Genomic DNA, 14,891 nt, shown 5'->3' on the forward strand with positions numbered 1-14,891 from the left:
AGGAGTTTTTGCAGGTGAGAAATAAGTTACAAAAGTCCTGACACCCTCCCACTGAAGTGAAGCAGCAAAAAACACATGGCCAAAAGAAATATATTGAGTGGAATACCCTCAAAATAGCACAGAAGCCACACCAGGATGGGAAATCAGGGATTATTCTGCATGTGTGTGATTTGTCTCACACCTGACATCAAGCAGATCTTTCAGATTCCTGGTAAATACATGAAAGAAATAAATTGATTTTGCAATATCAGCTGCCATGGATTTATTTATCTGCTGGCCTTTAATGAGTGCTCAGTTTGAATGTTTCAGTTATCAGGTGGGTGTATCTGGGTGCATCACATGCAGAACCTTCTCCATGGACAGGCAGATTAGAATTAAAGAAATCCCAAAACACTGAATATTGTGGGGAGGGGAGAGACAGGATGACCATTTTAATAATCTGTAACAACAGAACTAAGGTATTTTGCTCCTTTCATATTTTCCTTGACAGGTATTTTGCTCTTCTCCCATTTCCCCTGTCAAACAAACCACAGTTGTTACGTTTCTGTATAATAAATACATATAGATTTCAGTCTTTAAGGACAAATATAGTTTACAAGGATAACATATAGATTTCAGATTTTAAGCACCAGTGTAGTTTCCCCTAGTTAAGGCATAAGAAATAAAAATGAGTATTACTGTGTTCCCTGGTGCCTGGGTATTTATATAATTTATTTACAATTTTAAAATAAGTCATATTATTTATACTTATAAAATTGAAAATATTCTGGTGATCTTTAATGAAGAGGAGCAGAAATTCAACCTGCTGATGTTTATAGGTGTATTCTACCATGTGTAACTGGATCAGGTCCTCTCACCTCTGCTCACACCTGGTATGTTGACTTTTGTCCTCTATTTCATGGCTAAGTGGATTTTAACCTGGATAATGTTATTTTTGTGAGTATTTCATGTGTCCCTCAGCTTAGATCTCTGTGTGCTGGAAGGTTCTGTGCTCTTAACAGAGTAGATAAAGCATGTAAGAGATGCTGACAGTGTCTGGGGTGACAGTTTGATCCAGGAGATGATCAGACCATGGAATTAATGAGGAATTTGAATTCGGGGTGTCTGCAGGTCAGGTTCATCCTGCCTTGGTGTTGTATCCACATGGTTGTTGGTCCGTGGTGTCCAACAGTCCCAGTGAAAGCCAAGGGCAGCTCAGCCTTGGTGTGAAGCAAAAAAAACCCCACACACACCACAAGAGAGAGCTGTGGGTGACAAATAAAGCAGATTCCCAGCAAATAAATGCTCTCAGGTGAAAAAAAAAGTAAAAAAAAAATACTCCAAACCAAAACAAAAGAGAAACTTGCTGATTACAACTAAGGCTTTTGAAGATTACATCAAGTCAAACTTTTATTAGCAAAGTCGTATTTCATGTAAAATGAAAATATCTTTTCGAACCATACGTGCACACCTGCGTGGTACAAACAGCAACTACAGACACAACACGTTCCTCTAAACTTTAATCAATGCACACGAACATTTAGCTCCGAAAAAGTAACGTCCTGACGGTGACACCACATTTGCTTTGATCTTTTTTCCTCGTGAAATTACAAAGTATCTCGTGTAAAGAATAACAATAACAACAATAATAATAATAATAATAAAAAACCGAAACACAGACAGTGTGCTTTGGCTCAAACCCACCGGGGGGTTCCTGCCTGAAACCAGAACAAATCAGTGCAGATCACTTGAGATTGGACAGGAGAGATCCAGAGCTGCCGTGTAAACATGTCCTGGTGCTCCAACACGGTTTGTGCATTTATATTTTGAAACCCTAAACATTGACAGAGGTGCAGCCGAGGGCTCGATCCACGGGCAAGCAAAGGAAATTCTCAGGGAAGAATTTCCTTCCTTTAGGTCTGTTTTTTGAAGGCAAGTAAAATAACCTAATTGCACCTCTCATCTGCAAAATAATGGCTGCAAAAATGAGGAGGAGGTTTCCTTTCAGAAGCTCGAGGACCAGTGAAGGTTATTCTAACTTTTGTTTACAAAATGTGGATTTATCATTTAAAAAAACCCCACCTTTTTATACAGAAAGATTGTGCTAGTTCTTATTTTCACGTCAAAAATAATATGGGCCTGAAAACTTTTATTAAAACCTCTCATGCACTGGATTGACCCACTCGGTCAATGGAATTACTTACCAGGAAAAGAGCTGCTCGTTAAAATTTGTGTAACATGAACAAATATCAGTCATTAAATGATATTCCAATTAGATCCATTTAAGATGTGAGTTACAAAGAAGGTTTTTTTATACATGAACACACAATTTTATCCAGAGGGGGAAAGTCATTTTCAGATTTGATTCTTAATTCTGCTCTTCCTAAAGTTCCAGCCCCAGCAGGGCTTTGATACCAGTCCTGGAGTGTTTTCCTGCTGAACTGCAGAGAATGGAAGATTTCTGGAGATTGGATCCCCAAATTTTGCCAGAGAAGGAAGCTGGGGCCATTCCTACAAGTTCTTGATTGTGTAATTACATTATATATATGTAAATATATATATTAATTAAAGAAAAAAAATAGTTCTGGGATTACAGTCCATACCAAACCAATATTATGCTGCTCTGTGAATCCAAACAGTTCACTTGGGAGAAAGGACAGAGAGTTTTTTCCCATGATTTAGGAAGACCTAATTTTATTTGTTTCATCTCATTCACAGTCAAAACTGCACAACTTTTTGGGACACATCCATCCCTCTCTTCTTTCCAGAGGCTGCTTAAACCCCCAAACCTGGATGAGTGGGGCCAGGGAATTGCCTCCTCCTGGCTGGTTGGAATCACATGATTTAGACTTAGATATCAAATCTGAAAGTGTCATTTCCCCTCTCACACTTGGACTGAGGCAAAATGAAATGGTGGATCACAACCAAACAGAACCAGACCCCAGCCATGGCACGGGATAATTAATGATTCCCAAATGGAACCAGACCCCAGCCATGGCACGGGATAATTAATGATTCCCAAATGGAACCAGACCCTAGCCATGGCATGGGATAATTAATGATTCCCAATCCAGCTCTGTCTGCTCCCACGGCTGGACTCCCTCCTCCCAGCAGACAGGCTGACGTTCCCTGCCAGGTACTAATTAATGAAATCACCACAGATTGCCATCAGCTAATTTTAATAAACACTCCTCTCCAGAGGGGGGAAAAAAAAGCAACAAAGGATTTAGTGACTTAATGTAGGATTTCAGAGCATTGTGAGATTTTTGGGGCTTGTCCTGTGCAGGGCCAGGAGTTGGACTTTGGTGACCTTATGGGTCCTTTCCAGCTCAGGATATTCCATGTTTCTGTGATGTGCAGTAAAGTTGGTGATGCTTTTTGTTGAGCTACATGGCCACACTTTCTCTCAGCTGTAACATCTAGAAAAAACACCTCAGCCCAGCTCCTTACAATGACAAAAAACTCCTCAGGAAAATCTCGCCTTGCTCTGTTAATTTATTTTCAAAAGCAAATCTCTAAAAAACCATCAGTGCCCTGCACTTCCCAGGGAACACTGGATGAGCTGTACCCTTCCAGCAGAAAATAAAAGCCCATTGAGAGGGAAAACCAGGGAAATAAATGATTGGGGAAGAGAAAACAGCTCAGGTGAGGGAGATTTCCTGAGAGTTTGAGCCATTTGTTTAATATTCACGGGGCACCTTCCTCAATAGTCCGTGTGCACTGCACAGGTTCCACTGCACATCTTTTCCTCACTGTTGGATTTTTAGGCCCTGAGGCATCATGAAACACCAACATTAAGATTTAAGGATCTGAATTAAAATTTTAATAGGAAAAGCAGCACATCACAGGGACATCATAAACACCTCTCAGCAGCAACAGAGCGAGTGGGAGCACAGGGGACCTGTGTTCATTATTCCATAATTTGACACTCACTAATACAATCTGAAGTCTGTGTCTGTTTAACAGAGGTATTTGCTGAGAGGAGGAGTCTGGTTTATCTGCAGTGACCCCAAGCACAAGGAAATGGATGAGCAAACCCAGCCCGTCCCCAGCCCAGAGGGCTCAGGGAGGATTTAGGGGAGCCCACCACAATTTTATTCCCTAATTTAGTTCCTATTTAGAAGACCCTTGATCAGTGCAGATGATTCCTACAGGAAATACATCAAAAACAGCCCGAAGCTTGCAGCAAAGATTGTCACAAGCCTAATCAGTTCTTAGATTTTATCTGGTTTGGGCTGCAGCAGACACGAGTCAGCAGATAAAGATGCTGCCGGGAAACGTCTCTGTTGCTGAGATGCCAATTTTCACATGTCTCCAATTGTGCACTCCCTTCTTTTGAAAAGGAAGATTTGTTGTTTGGGGTTTTTTAGCAAAATGAAAAGCACTTTGGAATTTTTCCATGTTTGGATCGAGGGAAATGCAGAATATAAAACTTTATAAATTATAAAAAGTGAAAGACTTGGGTCACTGATGTAGCGTGGGGTGATTTTTGATTCAGAGCAGGTTTCCACTCATCATTTTATACTCATATACACGGCCTGAATGGGGGTTTGGGGCTGGTTGGTTGGGGGTTGTTTGTCCCAAACAGAGGTTACGTGAAAGGCCCTTAAAAGCTAAAATTAAACAAAAAAAGAAGCACAGATATGCAGAAGCACCGAGTACCAAAGGCTTCCAGAAATTACCAAGCTCTGAGGAGCAGCCCCAGCCTCAGGGGAGCTGAGTGTGATCCACAGCCTTTCCACTGGGAACAACCTGCATTTCTGTGGGCAACTAACTGGGCTTAATTGGAGCCCTTACTGGAAACTCAGAACCACGGGAGGAATTCTTGCTTCCTCGCTTTCCTCCACTGAAATCATGGAGCCCAGGAAGGAGCCACTAGGGAGATTTGCCTAATTAGCATCACAATGCAAAATAGCTTTTAGGATCTATTCCTCCTGCAGTCACTGTTTACAAACATTCTAATGGAAGTGACAGTCGTTTGTAAGCCCAAGAAGAAATGAAGCCACATCGATACTCTACTCAAATTAGCAGATTCAAAAGTACAAATGCTATTAAAAGAGATTCAGGAGATTTCAATACAAAAAGACCAAGAAAATGCGCTGTACAGCTTTGCTGAGTTAGTGTTGGGGAGGCAAAGGAAAGAATTTAAACCAGCATTCAGTCAACAAAATATTAACAGAAACTCTACCATAATATTTTCTCTTTGCTTTTTCTTCTGTTTATTTAACAGTGAATAGCTTGAAAATAAATGATCTCTTGAAAGTCAGGTAGCTCTAGTTTAAGGTGATACTGGAAAGGTGTGAGAGTGGGATGACTGGAATACACAAAAACTCTTTCAGAAAACTAGTTTTGCTGGTCCAAACTCATATTGAGAAGCAATTCTATTCATTCCTACACAGCTATACAGACCCATGCTAGCAACATGTCTCATTTAAAATAAAACCAGGCTGATCTTTACTTGTGTCAATATTAATATCATATGTACAACATCTCCAGGAAATGTTTGCTAGCTCACAAATATACAGATATGAGACAGACAACAAGTATTTTGCTTAGAAATGCAGTTTGCAGAGACTGGGAAAAACAAATTAAAACACTTTTGAGTGATGGGATGGGAACCCTGTTTTGCCTTGCCACAGGAAAGATGCTGCAGCTTAACTTATTTAAGGAAATAGTGCCAGCTACTGGGCAGCAGCTTCATCCACATTTTGCTGTGGATAAAGCTGCATCTCTAAGTATTGGTAATTGAAGTCAGCTGTAACCACTAAAATAATTTTTAGAGTATCATACACAAAGGAGTTTAACTCTTCAGGAAAAATTATACAATATATAGAATATATTTCTCCGGTATTTTAAATTAGCATTTTTCTCAGTAGGGTCATTGTGCCACTTTGCAGAGTAACCTGCTATTTTGATTTGATTTTCTTGGTTTATAACTCACTCTTACATTATAACTGAGGCCATGATACATGTGGGAATTCTACATGTAAATGCATGTACAAAGTGACAACTGCCATACAGGAAAAAATTATCTGTACAGAGAAACATATTCCAAACCTAGGAAACACATGGAGTAGCATTTAAGGATACAGATATAACACCGAGAAATTCGGGGTTGGTCAGACTAACACATTTTGTATAGCAAATAATTCTTCATTTTTGTTTTATTTAGAAGAAAACACATAGAAATTAAGATAGAAAATCATCTTTTAGTGGCAGTGACTCATTTTTTATATTACCTGGGTGTCAGGTTGATCCTGACCAGCTCAATTGGCAACCTGTGGAGTGCTGATCGAGATAAATATCACAATTAAACACCAATCATTCCTGCCAATATTTCAGGCGTGGAGAGGAAAAGTTGCCGTAGAACTCCCAGTGCTTTCCACTGATCCTTTTTCCTTAGATCCAGAATAAGCTCCAATAAATGAACCATCTTCATTGAACATCCCATGCTCCCCTTCTCCATAATCTACCAGACTATCAGCACTTTCAGTGGCTTTAATGTCCCCGTTAAGTGACTGGAGGCTGCCTTTCAGCGGCTTTTCATCGCTGTCACTACAAAATAAAGAGATGCCTTTCCAAAAATCCCGCTTTGCATTGCAAAAAAAAAATCCCAAAAAACCAAAAAACCCTGCTCTTTTTATTGGGAAAGGAAAGCAGCAGGAGGGAAGAGCGAGGGAGAAATGTGTAGTGGGTGGTGACATGGATGATGTGACCCTGTGAGTCCTGCTCTGCTGCTCCTCACACAGGTGGGTGCCACCAACCTGAACTCCCCCACGAGGGATTTGATCATTGTTCAACAAATTAATTGGTTAAAAAGGCAAAAATTAATAAAAACTACCCACGTGCTTAATTTTTTGCCCTTTTTGCCTTGGGCACGCAGAAGAACGGACAGAAAGGGAAGGAGAGAGAAAAGGAAATGCTGGAAAGGATCTGAGGGGTTTGGTCCAGCCATCAGGGCTGATGTCAAGTCTTGGGCACTTTACAGAGAGACATTTTCAGTTTGCAAAACAATGGGCAATATTCAGGGCCTAATTATTTAATTTTCCTTCAGAGGTGGGCGGGTGAACTGATGAGGCATCAGCTGGAGGTTTTATCTCACTGCCTTGGGAGCATCTGTTTGAGTTTAGGTACCAATAAAAGTGCCTTTCCCCCCTTTTTTCTGCTGTTATTTTGTCTTTAACTGGTGGACTTTCTCTCTGCTAAAGAGGAGGAACAGGGAAAAACAAAAGCAGGATCAGTGGCTGGTTCTGCTCACGTGCAATCTGTGTTCAATGAAAATTCCACAAAAAAGACAGACCCATCATCAAAATTCAGGGAAAAAAGGGGAATTCCACTGGCCATTCCTGCTCAGAACCAGAGCAGCCTGATTTCCCCTGACTGAACACAACATTTGGGGGGGATTGGGAACACAGATTAAAAGATTACATTAAAAAAAAACTCAATTAGGCCTCTGAATTAGGTACATAATTACTCAGTTACAGCCCTTGCTGATGCCAACTCAGTGTCAAAGCTTTGGCAACGTTATCCAAGGAAGGACAGAAAAATTAATCTGAACTTCACTTCTTCAGGATAGACTCAATATGTGTGTAACCAACACATAAAAATATTTGCTGCTTTTCTGCACGTGGCATTTCTACTGATAAAAAAGGCAAGTTTGGATTTCAGGGGGAAAGGAGGGGGTCAGAGTTATTAACCTCAGGACTTTCTTACCTTTCTAAATATTTGTCCCATTAGAAAGCATTAAAAATTAAATAAAGATGAAATTATGCAGAAAAAAAAAAAGCCCCTATTCCAGTACAAATAATGTAGTATATATAAGTGGGATTTCAACAGAAATTTTATGCCCTTAAGGCCAGAGACACCACTTTTCCAGCATGGTTCTTACAATGATGCATTTTCCTTCACACCACAATTACATATTACTCTAAGCCTTAGGTTTTTTAAAGCAGCCAAAGTGGTTATTTCAATTCTGCTACAGAGACTTCTGTAGGTTTGTTTGGGGTTTTTATATTTTTTACCATATTTCGAACTTTTCCTTGTTTTCTTCCACAAAATGAGCATTTCACATATTACAGATTTGGGCCTGACTGAGATTGAAACCCACTGAAGACATAGAATTAATTATATGACTTCAGTGGGCAGCAGGAACCCAAATTATCATATATATTTACATTATTCATACAATGCTTATTAAAAAAAAAGTGAAAAATAACCACCATAATCAACATTTCCTTATATCCCAGTTTGGATGGACTGAAGTATAGTGGATATACCTTTATATTCCTACTCTTATCCACTCCTATGAGGTTTGCTTTGAAAATGAAAAACAGCATTAATTGCATGCTAGAAAAATGTCCCAAACAATGATGGTATTTGGAAAACAAACAAAACCCCCACAAACACAAATGCTTGGGAAAGCAGGTCCTATTTACCTATATTCCCCAAAGATTTCATCTTTTATTGATTGAGCTTCGGGATCTGGATGCAAATCTTCTTTTTCTTTCACTGTGCAAATAAAATAAAGGACAGATCTGTGGGTCGTGTTCCCACGTGGACTTTTCTTTTCCCAGATGAATTGGGAAAACCTCCTGTCATCACCCACAGCCTGACCTGGAGCTGGCTGGACACACAATAATTTGGGGCTATTCCCTGATTTTTTAAAAGCTAGAAAGTGTTTATAGGATCCTGGAATGGTTTGGTTGGAAGGGACCTCAAAGCTCATCCAGTCCCATCTCCTGCCATGGACAGGGACACCTTCCACTAGCCCAGGTTGCTCCAAGCCCTGTCCAACCTGGCATTGAATATTTTCCAGGGCTGGGGAATCTACCACCTCTCTGGGCAACCAGATTTATACTGCAATACTTAGAATTAAGTCCTTACTAATTTCTTTAAAAATTATAGTATGACTTTTAACAAAATATTCTCTTTTTAGCAAAACAGTCACTTTTTTTTAAGTTTGGCTTCCTGTGGAAGTTCTGTCAGTGTGTCAAGCAGCAGTTATCAGGTGGGAAGTGAGCAGGGAGCCCTGCCAACAAGGAACTTTGGCTGGATTAAATGCTGGAAGATTCACTGAAGATTCAATCAAAAGCCTTGGCCAGTTCTCTGACCAGCACACGGCACTGTCTCACCCAGAGAGCACAGTTTCACTTGTATTCATTTAAAATCCCTTCTGTGGATATTTATCAAAAGCTACAAATCCTAATTGGATGTTTGTGCTCGAGGCTTTGCTGCCCCCAGAGAGAAAAGGCTGAAGGATGTTTGTTATTAACATGTGGAAAACAGCGAAAGGACAATAAATCCATTTACCTGAATATTTTCCTCCTTTATTTCTCCTGACAAAGCAAATGGTGAGCAGCAGCAGGGTGAGCAGAGCTATGGCACACATCAGTCCAATGAACCACCCCTGGGTGGAAATCCCATCGTAAATTCCAGCATAGGCTTGGGGAAATGGAAGAGGAGCAAAAAGGAAGAAAATTAATCGGAGGAAAAGGGCATCACCCTGTGATAACATAAATACATCACATGCTCTCTGCTGGATCCTAATTGAACCAGTCTATCACTACTTATGGTGTTCTACTTAAATGCAAGGCAGAAACACGTCCAGAGCGTGGCATTTTTGGATTTCAGGGGAACACAGAGTGTACAAGGCACAGCACAGACATTTCAGAAAGGTAGTTCTGAGAGAGCAGTTGACTCACAGGATTAACACCACACAGCAAAGCTGAGCAGAGAGTTGTTAAGCCTCTCATGCAAAAGCAGTTTGGAGAAAGAGAGAGAGTTAAAAGTGCCCCCAGTACATGCAAATCACCAGACTGGCCACTTCAAATGGATTTATATCACAGCACTACCCTTTCGAAATCCCACAGGAGGGAAAGCTGCTTTGGAAAGGTCTGGAATTGTTCCAGTGCATCAGGTAATGCCCAGGAATCAGCAGAGAACCTTAGATGTGTTTGTGCTCCTGTGGGATTCAACTGCGAGGGCCAACTTACAAATCACAGGGGAAAATGATGATTTTGGAAGACTTTGCACTGCACGAACATCAGATGGAACCTCAACATGGAGTCACGTTCAGAATGTTTATCACCTGGAAGGGTTTCATGGCTCACCTCTCCCCCTTGTCTCAATTACATCTTCAAAAATGCTATTGTTATCAACCCAGTTCTTAGTCACTAGTCGAACTGTGTACTCAGTGCCAGGCTCAAGTGCCTCAATGGGGTGAAACTTTTGGGTGGGTTTGACTGCATCAGAAATCCTGCCGGTCCCTTTACCTACGGAATGTACACAGTCAGGTCACACTGGTTAATGGGAGTCATCCAACAAAAGGCCTGTGAAATGCACACTCACAAACAAGGCAAAGAACACACAAATAGGACACACACAAGGATTTTCAACCTTTGTCATCAGGCAATTTGATTTCTCAAAGTAAAAAAAAAAACAAAACAAAACAAACCAAAACATTCCCCCTGCTTGATTTTTTAATATTCCATCAGATGAAATAAAAGAGCTGAGTGAAGTAATCCTGATGTTTATGGAGGGGTTGGTACATCTCCCAGGATGAAAGTTAATATTGATGGGGGATTATGGATCTGCTTTAACTAATGCATGCTTAAAAAATTACAACTTGCAAACGGGCTCGCTGTGTAAAGATAATCTGGGGTTTGATGCTTCTCCCATTGAACTGAGCTCAGCAGGGAAGCACAGACAGCTTGTTATCTGGATATGGATTCTTATATGCCTCACAGAAAGAAATAACATCGGGATTTGTACTCATTTCTCTCCTGACAGTAGTTTTCCATGTCCTTTCAAACTCCACAATGCCTCGTTTCAATAGAGCTGGAGTTCGCTTTTAAATTGATATTTAAGCACTTAAATGTTCCTGATGAGTTTAATATTTGGTCAAGAGACGGGAAGTTCCAGTAGCTTTGGTTTTAGATACTTGCAAAACACCTCCTGTAACCTCTGTCTGCATTCAGACTGGGGGGTATTAAATAAGCTTTTTCAAAACAGCATTTGTGGAAAAAAAAGGACATAATGCCTGAACAGGAACAGCCTGTTCATAGCAGCCAATTCAGAACTGTGGGTGACATGAAGGGATCTGTTAGTCATCAACATGGGAGTGTCTCTGTCCTCCATGGCAGGAGAGAGACTGGGGGGCTGCATTTGATAAAAATAACTCTTTAATTGTTCTCGGCTGCCCAGTTTGCCTGTTTTATCCAAAGTGGTCTAAACTAAAGATGGAACACACAGTATAATTTGAAAACTGCTCTGCCAACTAGCAGTGGCAGTAAAACAATGTTCATTAATACTTCAACTAGTGAACAAGCAAAGCAAGAAGCTGCTGCAGATTAAGGCTGAGTTGACAGCTGAAGGGAGAAAAAAAACAAAAAGATTAAGACAAATCCAAGCACAGTCAAAGCAGCAGTTCAAGATAAGTTTTCCAAGGCAACTCTACATGTATTACAATAAGCAGTTAAATTAGTAGCCCATTGGGACCCAGAGAGAACACATCCAGCTGAAATACTGCTGATACTGAAGCACAGCTCATTAACATAAATTAATCCATCTATCAGTAATTTTTTGTTAAATGAAGTATGTGAAACCCAGCTATAATTTTTAATCAAACTGCAAATTAGGCAACAGGATACCACAGGTATATTTTAATTACACGCTCTAAAATCAAGGCATCAGAAAAATGTATTTAATGGAAATATTACCCACAAAGTAGCACGAATGAACATGAACCTTCAACCCAGTGTCTATTAAATACCATAAAACACTTGTTTATGACATGATAACCACATGATCCAGCATGTACACAACACTAGCAAGCATTTATCCTGAATTCCTGGGAAGCTAAAGCTGGAGCTCACTGGCAGCCCACAGCTGTGGTTTGTTGTACAGATTCTTAAACCATCTTAACTAGGCCCTGTCTCCCACCTATTTGTGTCCAGCTTGGGCCAACCTCTTCTTTTTGAATGATCAGCTCTTTGTAGAAGCAGAAATGGGAGCTGATGTGGCTGGAAAATACCCCTTTTTCTGCCCAGTTGTTGCTCAGCTGTCTCAGATCCTCCAGCTGTGCCACTGCCCTGGCACATGGAGCAGCACAGGGCTGGCATGAACATTCTGGGATGGGGTTAGAGCCCAACCTGAGCTGGGACTGGGGATTTGCCAGTGGATCTCCAGCCTATTTACCATCACCTATCCCGAAACACTGATTTTTCCTTTATAACTCAGAACAAGTGTCCAGTGATTATGAGGTTTCTTTCCATGCCATTTCTTATGTTCTGTGTTACACACTCGATATTGGACCTACAGAGGGGAAAGCCTGGCTAACTGGGCCTGGAATAGAAAAAGCAGTGTGGGATCCTGAAAAATAAAAGCAAAGATACCCAGACAAGGAAAATCTCCATGTCCTGGAAGGCCAGAGAGCTGCAGGAATGAGTTTCAGAAAATTGAAAGCAGTTGGGTGAGGTTTTTAATCTCCAATAAGGGAGAAGGAACATTAGTAATAAAGGCATATCACCAGCACTTTTCATCTTCCCCCACTATTTATCAGCCATACCATGGGACTTGCATGAACATTAAACACTGAACTGCAATTTTACAATATTCCTACCGGGCTCCAAGATTTATGAGAACAACCCAACACCCATTTTTTACAGAAGCTTATGGTATAAAGGGAAAAACAATAGAAACCACCCTCAAAGACTTCCAAGAGTGCTAGTTCTCCAAAAGTTAGCACATCTGTTATAAAACAGACTTAGATAAAAAAAGCTGGCAGCCTAATAGCTAAATACTAATTGTGGGCAGCATCTTCATTTATAACCATACCTGTCTAAATACATCTGGAAAGCTGAACTTTCATTAATTTTCCCCTGCTGTCTGGCTGTTAAAAGTGTATAAATATGCATCCCAAGCATCCTTCATCTCCTGGGCTCTTTTAGTGCAGGAAGTAATTCATGCTAAATTGGGATTATTTTAATCTGTAGAGATTAGTGAGCCTGTTGTACACCGAGTCTACTGAGAAGAATTTAGAGGTGAGGTAGTGACCAGGAAATTTTCACCCAGATTTCACTGGGTTCTCTCGATTGTGAGCAAAAAGGGTTTGCTGGTAACAGCAACAGTGGTTACATGTGGCCAAGGTTTTGTGTTATTCCTTTTCCCCGTGCCTGTGGCAAAAGAGAACTAAAACCCCATTTGTTACAAATGGTAATGAAGGAAAGTAGGAACCTCTGGCTAAGATTTTCAAAAAGCCTTTAGAAGTTACGTGCCCATTGCCATGGAAATGTAATAAAACTGGTGAGCCTCTATTTCTTGGCTCTTCTGGAAAATAAAGCTACATTTGGAAGGTTTCCTCTGACTGAATTTTTCATTAATGTTTGAATTTCTGGACACACAGTGATAATTCTCAACATGGAGTACATGCTCAGTAATCCTTGAGAAACACTGGTAACAAGATGAAAAGCAGCTTTGATATATTAAATTATTTTTCTTTGCTTCTGCAAACACATTATTTTGTGTTACGTTTCTGAGGGCTGACATTCCTTGGGAAACAGACATTTTCAAGGGTAAATTAATTAGTTTGTAGGTCATTTGAGAAATAATGTTTGTAAATGTAAAATTAGAGAGAAATCTCATTTTCTTAAAACACCACACTTTCTTCTGTGGAATGAAACTAAGATGAAGCCACAAAAATTAAACTGTTCTTTATTTTGCAGTACAATGCAAGTATCCTTTTGCCCAGAATCTTCATGATTGTCCACAGTATTTTATCAAGAGATGATAAAGATATTAGGTTGCCTATTAGGGTTTCATAGCTGAGTTACTGTGTCCATGTTTAAGATCTGTCATAGGAAAAAGGCCTTTTATGAAGAATCAGAGATGCGAGCGTGGGATAATCCTGAAGTACGTTTCCTACCTAAATGATTCTCTGCTTCTACCCATTAATCTAGACAGAGAATTATATTTATTTAATTGATGTGAACTTTTTTTACTAAATTCAGCCATTCCTGCCACTGCAAACTCATCACTGGGAAATGTTTTCCACATAAAATACAGGCTGGAAAAATTATAATGTAGAGCAAAGCAATTTTCTCTGCACAGCCTTGTTTTCAGTGGTGCTACAGTCATACTCTTATATGTACATATTTAAAAAAAAGAGATGGGTTTTTATTTCTGATTCCAGACTACAACAACAGAGGTAACTCCAAATAAATGAAGTCAATAGCAGATGAAGTATATCCATGACAAAATGTGAATGAAAGCAGAGCTTCCATCTCAACATCTGTATCATGAAATTCTGAAATACCCCTGGCAAAGGCTGTATTACAGCGGGGGAAGTTATTCAAAGCCTTAAAATGAACAAGGAGAGCTTTATGGTTTTATTATTAAACTGGAACATAGGGATATAGAATCCCTGAATCAAACCCCAAAGTGCTCCATCACAGAGTTTCATTTCAGAGGGCACCACATTTTATATCTGTCATTTATGGGGGTCATTTTGAATTATAAACTTTGACTTCTGAAATCACTCCCTTTCTTCAAAAAGAGAGATTGTTTTAATTTTGAGCAATTGCCTCCCTTCCCACACCACAGCTTAAAACCCCAAGAAGGTCACTGAAAAGAGTGATTTTTTTTTTTTCCCAGACTATCATGTTTAGTTGAAAAATATCTGAACAATTTAGCCAGCAAATAATGACACAGAACTCTAATGGCATCTCAGTGACAGATGCAGTACCCTAATTTAGGGTGGCTTGAGAACCAGCCAGGAGCACATAAATCACAGAACTGGACCCTTGCAGCTTTTATTAATTATCCTACTCTATTCCAAGAGCAACAAGAACCAGTTGTTGCCACTGCTGGAAAACAGTCCGAGGAAAGAAGAGAATGAGAATAAAGAAATGGCAACA

At 40.0% G+C, this 14,891-nt stretch overlaps 1 protein-coding gene across 1 annotated transcript in view; it reads right to left on the reverse strand.

Moving 5' to 3' along the window:
• Positions 1-1,362: 1,362 nt before the first annotated feature.
• The window catches only part of LOC113999998 (neural cell adhesion molecule L1-like protein), a 137,058-nt gene continuing 123,529 nt past the window's right edge, over positions 1,363-14,891 (reverse strand). Inside the window, 4 exon segments of the mRNA XM_039380822.1 lie at positions 1,363-6,534; positions 8,415-8,487; positions 9,289-9,420; positions 10,089-10,250. Of these exon segments, the coding sequence (XP_039236756.1) occupies positions 6,318-6,534; positions 8,415-8,487; positions 9,289-9,420; positions 10,089-10,250 (584 nt within the window). The 3' untranslated portion in view covers positions 1,363-6,317.

Source organism: Pipra filicauda, unplaced genomic scaffold (genome assembly GCF_003945595.2).
Source record: "Pipra filicauda isolate LSUMZ 115617 unplaced genomic scaffold, ASM394559v2 scaffold204_size1372650_pilon, whole genome shotgun sequence".
Classification (NCBI taxonomy): domain Eukaryota; kingdom Metazoa; phylum Chordata; class Aves; order Passeriformes; family Pipridae; genus Pipra; species Pipra filicauda.